We start from the raw sequence: 12,554 nt of genomic DNA on the forward strand, positions 1-12,554 counted from the left end.
GATCTTATTACGTAATAAATTACTTCTTGACTAATTTTAGCTTACGAATCCAAAATGGTAATGAACTGGTACGAACTTAATTTACAAAATGTGAAGCTGAAGGAATTTTATTGTGTGGAAAACTAATTAGCTTCAAATTTCTCATATACAATAAATAAAAAGTCGTAATCACGTACGTCGATACACACAGAAATTGTCATTCCAAAATTGTTCAAAGAATGAACAATTTTCGAACAAGATTGTGCATGTGCCAATTTTTGTATGCCTACAAATAATTATGATCTTAAATTTTCTACTTATTTGAAACTTCTTATAAATACGCACTCCATGTCAGCACAGTATGTATTAATTGCTTACTTAATCTCACTTTGAAGCAAATCACGGAATGTATGGGATTCACTTCTTTACGGTGACTTTGATTCCACCCTTGACAATCGCCTCCGCAGGCGGCTGAGCAAATTTACGGCTCTGATTTACGTTGCTCTTGCGACGTATGCTACTGCTCGATTGAGATTGAGACTGTGACTGCGATTGGTTCTGCACCTGAGCAGGTATCGGGACTTGAGGATTGCTGGAGACGGACACGATATCGCTGTCACTTTGACTGCGCTGCGATTCAAATTCAATATCTTCAGAGATGGGTTTGTACGTCCGAATGCCCGAGTTGGAGCGAACCGGGAGTAGGGTGACTAAGCGATGAGGACTTGGCTCTGTTGATGTGGATGTGATGGGTTCGGCAAACTGTGATGTTTTCAATAATTCCTCATACTTCAATGGATCAATGACTTCTACTTCTGCCTCGCCCACAACTGGAATTGCAGCTCCTAGCACTTCAGACGATCCATCATCCATAAAACTAGACATGGGCTTGATGAAAGGTTCACGCTGCTGCAGGGGCAGTTCGATAAAGTTCTTCACGCTCGATTCCGGTATTAATTCGGGCAGCTCAGTGGTGGTGGAGGAGCTCGAGCTGAGCTTCACCTTTGTCTCATTGCGCTGACTATGCTTTAGTTTATTATGCGAGAAGGGCGGAAACTTGGTGGAAGCACTGGGAGTGATGCCCAATTTGGAGGCGAGCGTGTCAAAGATCAGAGATATGTCCTGTATATTGCTGGCATTGTTAATTCGGGTCTTGATGTCGTGCAACGTCAAGTTTTCCGTCTTCTCCACATCCTCGGAGACCCAAGCTTGCAACGTCTTGTTGAAAACCTTCCTCATGTTGCCGTTGGAACCAAAATTGAGGGGCGCGGAGCTGTTGACGAATTCCCACTTCGAGTGCGAGGGAAACAGATTAGAGTCATCGAGCATTGTGGGCGCGGTTGGACGCACTCGGTTTTTCTTAGTCGTCGGAATTGTCGTTGTCGTAGTTGTGGTTGTGGTTGGTGTAGTAGTTGTAGTTGTAGTTGTGCTTGTCGTTGTGGTGGACTCGGGAGCCGGTGTTGGCGTGTTCCTTTGCAGTATGATTTCCTTGAGATTCATAAAGTTTGGCTTAGCTTTTGTTGTGGGCAGCTGCGACTCCACTTCATCGTCAGCGATCTCGTCTGGCTCTATGCGGGATTCAATAGGCTCGGGCTCCACTGTGCTTGTTGTGCTGATGGTGGCGTTGTCCTCCTTCGGTAGATTCAGCAGTTCCATGAAGAACTCTCCAATAGTATCAGCGAGCACGGAGTTTTCTGTAGGTTTATTAGACATGTTTCCTATCTCAATCTTCAGAGGCGTTGTGGAACCAGTGACCGCAACGGTAGTTGTTGAGGTTGAGCTGAACTTGGGTGTTGTGGTTTCCAGTGGCTTGTTCTTCGATTGGACTTCGTGCTGTGTGGCGTTCTCCTGCTTCTTGGCAATGACTCCACCTCCCAAATGCTCAAATCTTTCGTTGCTTCCATCGATGTTAAACTGCAGCTTATGCAGTCCATCCATGGTAGGATTAATGGGCCTAAAAGGTGGCACAATCACATCATCGATCAGCGGCACGGGCAACGGATGCGGCTCCACAAGAGCGCCGCCCAAGCGTTCAATATTCTCGGTGCCCGGTAGAAAGACAGGACTGCCAAAGTTGTGATAGAAGAGCATATCCTGCTCCTGCTGACTGGGATTATCCAACTTGCCATCCGGCTTACGCAACGATCCACCCATAAAGCCGGGCAGCGAGCCAAACGGATCCACATTGAGAGCAGGCATAGCAGCTGAGGGTGGCGTAGGATTATCCCCAATAAAAGGCAGCTCCAACTCATCTATACGACGTTGTGGCAGATGATTGACAGTCTGCATGGTTGTGGTTGGCATCGAAGGTGGAGCACCCAGGCCGGGTAAGGTCTTTGTGGGAAAAGCGGGTGGCGGTCCGGGCAGCAACTCGGGCACCTCACGATGGATGGGACGCCAGGGTTGCGTGTCGAGTATTGGGAAGGTGGTGAAGAGACTTGCATCCAGCTTTGGCAACGTAGCAGTTGAGCTGCTTATCGTTGGTGTGCCTGTTGTTGTAGTTGTTGTTGGGTTGGTGGTGCTTGTTGTTGTGCTAGGAGTTGTGGCTGGCGTTGTTGTTGTGCTCTGTGTGGTCCTGGAGACTGGAGGCGCTGCCGTCGTGGTTGTAGTCTTCGTGGTGCTGGGCTTGGGAGTAGTTGTAGTTGTTGTTGTTGTCGTCGTCGTGGTTGTTGTTGTTGTGCTCCTAGTTGTAGCTTTAGTCGTCGCTGGTGTTGTGGTTTTGATATGCTTTCGGGTGGTCGCCTTGCTCGTTGTTGTCGTCGGTGAGTTCTCCCGAATCGTCACTGTGGTCAACTTCTCAATGCCCGGCTTCTTGGGTTTCACACGCAACGAATAAGGCGTTACGGAGATGGACTTGGGCGGCAGGCTGGTGCTCTGATAGGAACGTGTGGGCGACGCCTTCTTGCGTGCAATGTCCGCATCGGTTTTGGTTATCTCGAAGGAACCCTCGAAGGAGCCCTGAATAACGGGAGCATTCTCCACATCAATATCGGGCTCATCATCTGGCGAGTGCGGACGCACAGCTGGACGTGGCTTCGGTGTGCTCAACCCACTGGGTTTGGTTTGCAACGGAGCTCCCGCTCCTGCTCCAGCACCCTTCTTCATCAAGCGCTTCTCCAGTTGAGTCTGGCTGGTGGGCACGGTTTGCTGCAGGCAAATAAGAGGAATTAGTTAAAGGTAGGGAAAAAGTACATTCCTATGCTTACAGCTTCCTTAAGGATGCCTGCTGAGCGTACCACCTGTTCGTCCAGTATGCGTTTGATCTCCACTGAGTCGGCGTCTAAACGTATCGAACGATAGAGCGACTTGCTGGCGGATGTTTCCAGGAACAACGACTCCTTGATGTACTCCTCCACGCTGAGTATGTTTCTGTAAGACAAAGATAACGGGAATTATAAAAGGAATAACTACAGGAATTCTCTGACGAGAAAATGATAATATAAGAGGCAATAGGAATTGTTACGGAAATTCCCTGACGAAGGTATGAAATCTGGAATTACTGTAGGTATTAAGAGAGGTATTTTAAAGAGAATAAAAACAGGAATTACTATAGGAATATTAGACAAGCAATATCCAGACTAGGATTAGAAGCAGGAGTTACAATAGAAATGGTAGTAGGAAATAGAAAAATAAGTTTTACAAGAATTCGCAGATGATAAAAGGGAAATAGGAATTCCGAAAGCAACTAAAGCAGGAATTACAAAAGAAAAAACAAACAGGAATTCCACTGGTGATCAAAAAGTAACTTACTGTGGCAGCTTGCGCACATCGAGGAACACGCGGAATGAGACCTTGATCAATGGACCCTCACCAAAGCCCCAGACATCGGTGCGCAATGGCTGCAATCCGTTATCAGTAAGCGAGCGCTCCACGAAGCGCTTGTAAAAGTCAATCTTTTGCTTGTAGGTCGTCGTATGATTGTACTTCAGTCCGGTAGAATAGAGATCACCCTTGGCAATGCGGAAGGAGCCCTCGAAGCCTAAAACAGCTGCAAGTATTCAAAAAGATGGAACTGTGATTGAGAGCAACTTACTGAGTCGACTAATTACTTACGATCCTCGAGCGTGGCCTTAATCGAACTAAAGTAGAACGCCAATCCAGCTATGGAGATGACAGCGAGCAGCACTATAAACGCTGCCGTGGTCAATATGATGGAGAAGGAACGATTCTTTGGATAATGGGCATGGGTCTTCGTTGAAAAAGTGGACGGAGCAATGTTGCGACCATCCCGCCAGATGCCCCAGGTATTATAGCCGTACTGACTGTTGATGCTGTGATCATTCGTATATGATGGCTGCTTATTCATGTGATAATAGGCGCCTAGCTGGGAGCGTCGGCCCAGCGTGTTCTGATAATTGTATTCGGAGGTGTTCTACGGCAATTAAGCAAACATATCGATTGGTCAAAAAAGTGTGTTAGTGGAAGAGTGTGTTAGTGTGTCTTTGAAACTAATTAGTTGGAAATGAATAAAGCCGTGAGCTCAAATGACAACATACTCAAAATATCTATACCATTAATAATATTGTGCCCCAATTCTTGAGATATCTATGTTCTTGATGTTGATCAGAAGTCCAATTACCCCTCTAATTCGTCACTTTTTGATCAAACAATTTGGCGAAAGCTTTCTAAACACTTTCCAATGTGTTGTTTACCGGTAAAATAGGATGTTAACGGTTTGACCTGGGTCCGTGAGAGAACTACAAATCTTGTTGTGCTCTTATCTAAGTATCAATTAGCGCTTAGAACTCAAGTCATGCGTTTGCTAACTAATGCGCAATCAGCAGACGCAGAATTGGCATTTAATTAGCCAGACAGTCAGTCAGTTAGTCATTGCACTACCTGGGAACACATTTGCCAGTTGGGGGCACTCACTTTTTGGGTTTGCCCTTTTAGCAGTCATTAGCTCTAGGCCAATTGCCAGCTCAATCTCTCTCTCTCTCTCTTCTTGTATTCCTCTCCGTCTCTCTCTCTTAAGCGACAACCTGTTGTCGCAACAGCTGTTGTTGCCTCCAACCAAATTCTTGTGTGTTCTCTCTTTGCTCTTCGCATTCTGTGTGCTCTGCAGAGAAAGTCATTCACCTTTAGCTTGAGCGTTCGCTTGGTTCTTGAGTTAATAACTATAGTAGCTTGGTCGGGAGGAATGCAAACAAACATCTCGCAGTGAAATCTTGTTACAATCTAAGCAAACATGCAGTTGAATTCTTGATGAAACCCCGAAAAAAGATTTGTTTGTGGGCTTTACGTAATGTCTTCCTAAACAACGAAACAAAACAAAAAAAGAAGAACCCTCAACTTTTAACCTACTTTTAGCAGTTGTCATGTAAATGAGCCTCTAACTTTTTATGCCATTGTATTTCGACGAATTGTATAACAGTTCTTCTGTGAAAGATTTCTATTGTCTGATAGATAGATAGATAGATAGAGGAAGTTACCATTTGTCGACATGTCTGCGTTCGATAGATATCACTGACTCCGGACAAACTCTGGAAGTACTTTTTGGTGCCATAAACGGTATCCATATTGCCTTTATTGTGGGTCTTCTTGGTTTTAGGGTCTTGGTTTTTATGCTGCAAATAGATGGAAGTAAACAAGTATTATTATTGTTAGTTGGGTGCTTCACTTTCCATGTTGAAATTGTTTCCGGCATCCAAAAAACCAGCTAATCCTGTTTTCACAGTCAAATGAAAATTCTCACTTTTTGCCAAGTCCAAAGAAAAAAAATGAAATGTGTCCGCTGAAGAACCAAGTTGAGCCGAGAAAAACGTTCCTCAACCGGTTTATCTTTGCATACCAGCGAAAAGCATCCACAAAAAGTGGCTTGAGGGAGAGACACATTTTACAAAGAGTCCCCCAATTGATATAATACATTTCTTAATTGATATATGTGGAACACACAAGTGCGAAAGCGAAAGCTTGGCTTTTCTCAAAACAACAAAACAAAAGTAAGCCCAGTCTAATTAGAGAACTCCGACACTTTGATACGCTCGCTGGACAAACATAATCTCGAATATGAGTACAAATTGTGACTGTGTGAGTCTGAGTGAAGTACAGAGGGAGGTAGATATTCAGGCTTGGGAAAGACAAACAAGCCGCGAAGAGAACCAGCAGCCCACAACAAAAACAACTAAAAGAGGAAAAGTCAGTAACTCAAATATATTCGACTTTGAGGTACCCGATATTAGTTGCTTGAAACTTCTATTGTGATTCACTTAATTATTAGGTAATGTTAGATATTCCTTTAAGTTTAATTCTAGTCGATATATATTATCCTAAATTGGTGGGGCGTTTTCAATTTTTAAACCAAGGTGGATCTGAATTTAAATCATTAAAGTCTACACCTCAAATTTAACAACTATATTTCTTATTATGTGTTTCTCTACTTCTTACTTATAGTTCTAGTTGTCTAAACAAGCGGACAGACAGACAGACAGACAACCATTTGACTTGTCACTTGTCACTCTGTTATAATACCCTTGTCCCTTGGGATGTCGGGTATTACACAGTGGAACTCGCTAGTACCAAGTACATACCTGAAGATCAGAAATCAGCTAAAAGCTACAAGAAACCAGTTCCACGCCGAAACCAAAGCGATGGCTTTGACTCTGGATGGAATAAGAAGATGCCTGGGCTGGTTGGCTGGGCAGGGTTATTGCTCGTGCCATCATCTTCATGGTCTTGCTTTTGGTCTTGGTCTTGGTCGTGGTCGTGTTCGTGCCCGAACACATACGTTGTATTTATAATGCCACTATGTATAATCAAAGCACAAAGCAAAGAGAGAAACCTGTGTGTTAAAGGTAAAAATAGTCTTTGCGATGGATGGACCTGGGATGCCAACAACAACAACAACAACCGCAACAACCTCACATACAGATATAGATGGTATTTTTATTTTTTACGAGTTTTGAGCGCGTCTCTCAACTGTCAAAAGTAAAAGTTCTTCTGCCTTTTTGGAATGCGGTGATGTTAATGATCATCATGTTTAAAGCTCGCAGCTCGCATCTCGAAGCAGTCGGGTTTGAAATCTTCTGGTGAAACTAATTGGATGGCCCTAAGTAACATATAGTCATTTGTTTTTGTTTACAGCAATGCCGCAAGCTTTTGTTAATGATTTGCGTACAAGTTGTGCACAGTTATAGGCTGAATTTAACAGTTTTAGTAGAGATAAGCTCTATTACTTTGAAATACGAAAATTTGGCTGGTTGTGCATGAAATTTAATATGGGATATCTTAAGTCGAAATCTTTCAATATTATAACTCATCAACTCATCTTTAAATTTCATCTCGAATTCACGGAAATTATTTAATTAGTGTTTATTATTATCGTGTTCAAAATATTTTGTCTCTAATATATTTAAAGAGCTACTTCAATAAACATTCATAGTCAATCTCTAGTAAGTCTTTATTATTATTATGTTCGATGCATTTCAAATATTTAACATATTTTAAAGAGATACTTCAATATATAATATATTAACAGTAATTATATATTTTATTATGCACCGAAAAAGAAAATAGAACCCAACCTAATGTCGTGATTTACAATTGCATGTTATTATGAAATTGAGCATGTAGTACAGTTTTGGTGGTAATATTGCAGAACTAAACTGAATTCCGTTGGGTAAGCCTCTTTTTTTTTTGGACACAGCTAAACGGCAATTTTTCCACATGAGGCAAAGAAATTTGCATAATAATCGCATAAGACAAGACAGACAGAGCAAGAAAATAGAATGAAATAGAAGTACAATTAGTGTTACGAGCACAACTACTGCGAGTGCGAGTCTATGCATGCGAAATACGACGTATGAGTGCCCAAACACTCAGCTATTCAAACGGACGGACAGACAGACAAACGGGCAGACGGGCAGTTAGACGATGGCAAGCCATTGCCATTGCCATGGGTTGACGTTGACCCAGTTGCGCAGGCGCTGAGCGGCGTGGAGAGACGTGAAGTGGAGAGTTAAGGTGAGGTGGAGATAGCAAGAGGCGCAGGCCCAGACCCCAAAACTGGAAACTTGACCATATGCCGCAATGTGAGTGCGAGTCTCCGTTGTCTGTGTTTGGAGAAAGAACAAATTGACTTACGAGTACACTCATACACTCTCACACACACACAAACTCTGTCTGAGCCGCGTGAATAAAATGGTTAAAAAACAAAACTCAACACTTGACGAGACAACGCGCGCGTTGAGAGTCGGTCACAATTTTTTTTTTTGGTGGCGACGTCTCTGTCTCTGTCCACACATAAACTGATTAAATTTCTCGCATTAGACAATTTTCTCCTCAACGGGGTGAAATTATTGTTGGCTATAAAATAACCAAAAAAAAACAAAGCTAAAGAATGATTGATGAGAATTTTGCTCAACCGAATTTCTAACGGAAGCAAGCACAAACAAGTTTACCATAGTTGACCATATTAATTCACCTTCACCTCTTGGAAGGTGAAGTCTGAGGCGGGGCAGCAGGAGCCAAAAGTCGTTTGTCGTCGTCGATGTCATTTCCAGATTATAATCAAGCAGATCCACTTTCAATAATAATAGTGAAGAAAGTGAAATGTGAACAACATTTTGATCATTTGGAAATGTTTATCAACAATCATACACACAAACATGCGCACACACAAAATAAAAAAAAGAAGCGTCAACCAGTGAAATGGAAAGTTGATTTTAGAGCGCATCTCGCGCATCTCTAGAAGAGCGTAAATTGAATCATTCCAAACAATGCAGCCAGACGACAAAATTTCCAATTTTGAAAGTCTTTTGATTTGCCCAAAAATATGAAGAAGAAGAAAAGCACAAAACAAAGAAAAAAACATTCACCGCCACATTATTGATAGCTGTCACAAAAAATTATTCAATGATTTGCTTGTTTATTTTTGTTTTAAAGCAAATTTATGCAATATTATTTTTGCCCAGTTGGCCGCGAGGCACTCATGAATGAAAATAATTGTATAATATATTGTAACTAATAATTGTGTTTATGAGCGCACAGCTAGAAAACGCATGCAACTCGCAACTCGGCAGTTTCATCATCATTCTAACGGGGCTCCCCTTACTGGAGCATAACAGCCAACCCAGCGTTGCCACTGCCACCCTGTATTTGGTATATTCTTTGCTTGCTGGCGCAAAGTGATTGCACTTGGCTGCTAAACGAAGTGGCAACGCTCGCACAAAAGTGCATTTTCATTCATGTGTGTGTGTGACACAAGGGACGACCGACGACATAGTTGAGTGTGCCCAACAACTATTACATAGAGCGTTGGAGTGATGGTTGGTTGGGGTAGGGAGAGGGGCGATAAACCGTTACGCTTTAACCGTCAACTTAATATGTAATTAAAAGCATACAAATCTGGCAGCGCAGTCACTGCTGTTTGTTCCCAGCCTAAAAGCATGTGTGTGTGAATGTGAGTGTGGGGAATAGAATTTGGTAAGCTTGGCAGCCATGAAATTGTGGAGTCATTCCCGTGTGTAAGTTGTTGATGTTGTTGTTGCTGCTGTTGCGACCGTTACACTGAGCACTAACAGTATTGGTAAACAGTCATTTGATGTAAAAGTATTTACATCAAACGTTAACTGACAGGAAACTATTTGCTATCATCTTTCAAGTGTCCACACTCACACACAAATACACGCAACAAATACAAATGCAAAATACAAACACAGGCTGTTTGCTTAGTATGCGTACACATGATTTTTTCCGTTGACGATAAGTGAGAGAGAGAGAGAGAGAAGAGCGGGGAAAAGAACAAACCAAAGATGCCCCCAAGTGCAATTAGTGCCACGCTCAAAATGCAAGACACGCAGTCAGCTTGAATGAGCGAATGCATTTCATTTTCTTCTATGCATTTTCTTCTTCTGTTGTTGCCTTTTTGGGTTTGCTTTACCGCAACAACGAACTTCAACTTCAACATCAGCTTCAACTTCAACTTCAACTTGAGTTGAGCTGCAGCGCTGCATTTGAGGTCGATTTTCTCTGCAGTCTTCTTCTTCGTCTTTGGTTTCTTTTGTCTCGCTGTTCTTCATCTTCTTCTTCTTCATAGGCTTCTTCTTGTTTTGGCGAAACAAAAGAGCGGCCCATTAGATGCGATTTTGCATCATTTGAATGCAATTTAGCTGCAGTTTAGCGTTATGTTCTATTTCTTTCGTTGCCCGAGACTTCAATCCCGACTTAGCCAACTTGATTGGCAACCAACTCTATGTCGTTTATGTTGTGTGTGTGCGTCTGCCGCGTCTGTCCGAGAATCGTGCGGCATAGATGACCACAAAACCGGGCAGCAGTTGAAGAACGAGGCAACAGACAAACAGTCAATAGCTTTTAGCCAAGAGCTGTCAATGCTTGGCAATTCGGGCCAGCCACGTTCATAATAATGATGTTGATTGCTTGCCAATTTGCGATCACAGATCCGAGGATGAGGGTCTCGACATCAACATCAACATCAACGGCGATCTCGCTCTCGCTTTGGGTGTGAGAATGAGAACCCTTTGTGGGCGGTCGTCGGATCAGTTCAAAAGCGGCCAAAACTCTTAACGAGCGAAAGTGTTTCATTAACTCGCCACATTTTTTTTTTTTTTTTTACTTTGCCCCAAAACGAAACGAAATCAACCAAAAACCGAAAAACAAGAAATGTACCAGAAAAAAAAAAATAATAATAAACGCAACTCATTAAAATGTACATAATTCACAAATCTACATAAATTTTGTGAGTTTTTCGCGCCGCATTTCTATTTCACTTTTGATCTACTTCCGCCAAAATGAAAATCGCTTTTTTTCGACAAGTGAAAATATAATTACGAGTGAAAATGAAAATTGTCCACACTGTTGACACTTGAGCAGCGATATGGGCGTGCTCATGTCCAATGGATTTGTCAGTTAGACAATTTTCTTAATGCTAGACTATCTTCCTATACCCTGTAATTGATAATGCTACGAAGTGGGGTATTAAAGTCGTTCAAATTTTAAGATGTTATACTATGTAATTCTTAAACTTTACAGAAACATCTTCATATTTTTTTCCTAAATAATTGATTATTTATCATTAAAATCATAAAAATGAAAACTGTCATTTTAGTCATTATAATATCATTAAAAATATTTAGTTATTGCTTTAAGGCAAATATTAAGAAACTCTTCTAAAAATGTAGAATAAGTTTTCTTTTTAACTTAGATAAACTTTTTTTTACTAATCGCTACGAAACAATCCAACTAATTCTCTCTTTCGCTCACTGCTTTTTATCTAGCGTGTGGCCTAGAATATGTTTCCCTAGAATTACAGGGTATCACACTATTAAACACTTTCAGTTGTAGGCCAACTTTTAGCTTGGCTGCAATGATGTTCATAAGTGTGTGAGTCATGTTGGCATTTCGGCAGATCTAAAAACCCGCACAGCACTTTCACATTTGGTAACCGATACGATTATCAATCCTCCCCTCACTCTCTCTCTTCGTTCGTTGATGAATCAGTTAAGAAATTTGCGTAAAATCGCTGTTATTGGGTCGCACGCATCAAACTCTTCCTGTTTGAGTTCGAGTTCAACTTGTAGAGCTGTAATCAGAATCAATTTCCGTTCAAAGCGGCGTTAAACGGTCCAAGCTAACATCTGATACTATCACCTCCGGTCGGTCTCCTACGTTGATCGACAACTAACTAACATATTTTGCTAACATCTTTCATAAACGTATATGTATAATAATGGAGTACAACTCAACGGTGCTCGATGTGTCCACTATCCACTGTCAATTGGCCCACTTCATAAATGTGGTAATTGTGCGGTTAGCGACATACTATACATATAAAAAGAAAAAAAACGCGACCATGGAACGTTCTTCACTCTTTGATTCATTCTTTCACCTGCATTAAGCTTTGTTACTCCTCAACTCGCTCACCTGGGGGGAGTTGATAGTTTTGATCGTTTGTGCTTTGTGTTTTGAGTTTATGTTTCGGTGTTGTTCTTTTGTGTTTTGTAGCGATTCGCATTGCCGCCCTTTTTTTGTCGGGTGGGGTCTTATTTTCTAATTTCCCTCGTTTTATGGCCACACTGTTGTGTTATTACGCTCTTAGCTTGTCTCAGTCTTCGGTCTTCAGTCTCTAGTCTTCAGTCTGCTTGACTTTTATTGCCATTTTCATTTTAACATCCATAATTTTGAGCTTTGCCAGCTCGTTGGTACGCGATTATTGTGTTGCTTGCGTTTTATTTTTTTTATTTTTATCGTTTTGATTGCTCTTTTTCTTTTGCTGTTGGGCCGCAATAGCTGAAGAAGTAATGTAACCAGTTTTGTACCTTTTGTACTTTAAGTGCGACTACTTTTTCTAGTTTTAATGCATGTCTAACTAGTTTATGGCTAAAGGGGACCGACTAACTACTTTATTTTCTTAGGGAGAAACACTGACTCTTTAGTTCAGAGCAGGGGCGAGGAATGCATTGAGTTATGATGCATGTTTGTGTTATCGATAATTCACTTGGCTTACCAAAGTGTGTGTGTGTATTTGTTGTTATGGTCCAAATCCTGTATGTGCGTGTGATTCCATTTGATGCAACTCTCTGTTAAATCTACTAATAATTCATATATACTGTATATTC

At 41.7% G+C, this 12,554-nt stretch overlaps 1 protein-coding gene across 1 annotated transcript; it reads right to left on the reverse strand.

Moving 5' to 3' along the window:
• Nucleotides 1–105: 105 nt before the first annotated feature.
• LOC133844655 (mucin-2) lies at nucleotides 106–12,505 on the reverse strand. The gene is made up of 6 exons (XM_062278739.1): nucleotides 12,443–12,505; nucleotides 5,412–5,546; nucleotides 4,033–4,351; nucleotides 3,730–3,967; nucleotides 3,186–3,348; nucleotides 106–3,126 (listed from the first exon to the last, which is right to left on the reverse strand). Exons 2-6 carry the CDS (start codon nucleotides 5,496–5,498, stop codon nucleotides 397–399), a joined length of 3,537 nt encoding a protein of 1,178 aa, XP_062134723.1. The 5' UTR covers nucleotides 5,499–5,546; nucleotides 12,443–12,505; the 3' UTR covers nucleotides 106–396.
• Nucleotides 12,506–12,554: the final 49 nt, after the last annotated feature.

This window comes from Drosophila sulfurigaster, chromosome 3 (assembly GCF_023558435.1).
Source record: "Drosophila sulfurigaster albostrigata strain 15112-1811.04 chromosome 3, ASM2355843v2, whole genome shotgun sequence".
Classification (NCBI taxonomy): Eukaryota; Metazoa; Arthropoda; class Insecta; order Diptera; family Drosophilidae; genus Drosophila; species Drosophila sulfurigaster.

Bases quoted from the DNA above. Each gene is read 5' to 3' on its own strand.
- LOC133844655 (XM_062278739.1), bottom strand. From the start codon at position 5,498: ATGGATACCGTTTATGGCACCAAAAAGTACTTCCAGAGTTTGTCCGGA. The intron at 4,352-5,411 runs GTAACTTCCTCT...TAATTGCCGTAG, and splicing joins CGCAGACATGTCGACAAATG to AACACCTCCGAATACAATTA. The intron at 3,349-3,729 runs GTAAGTTACTTT...TTTGTCTTACAG, and splicing joins GATGTGCGCAAGCTGCCACA to AAACATACTCAGCGTGGAGG.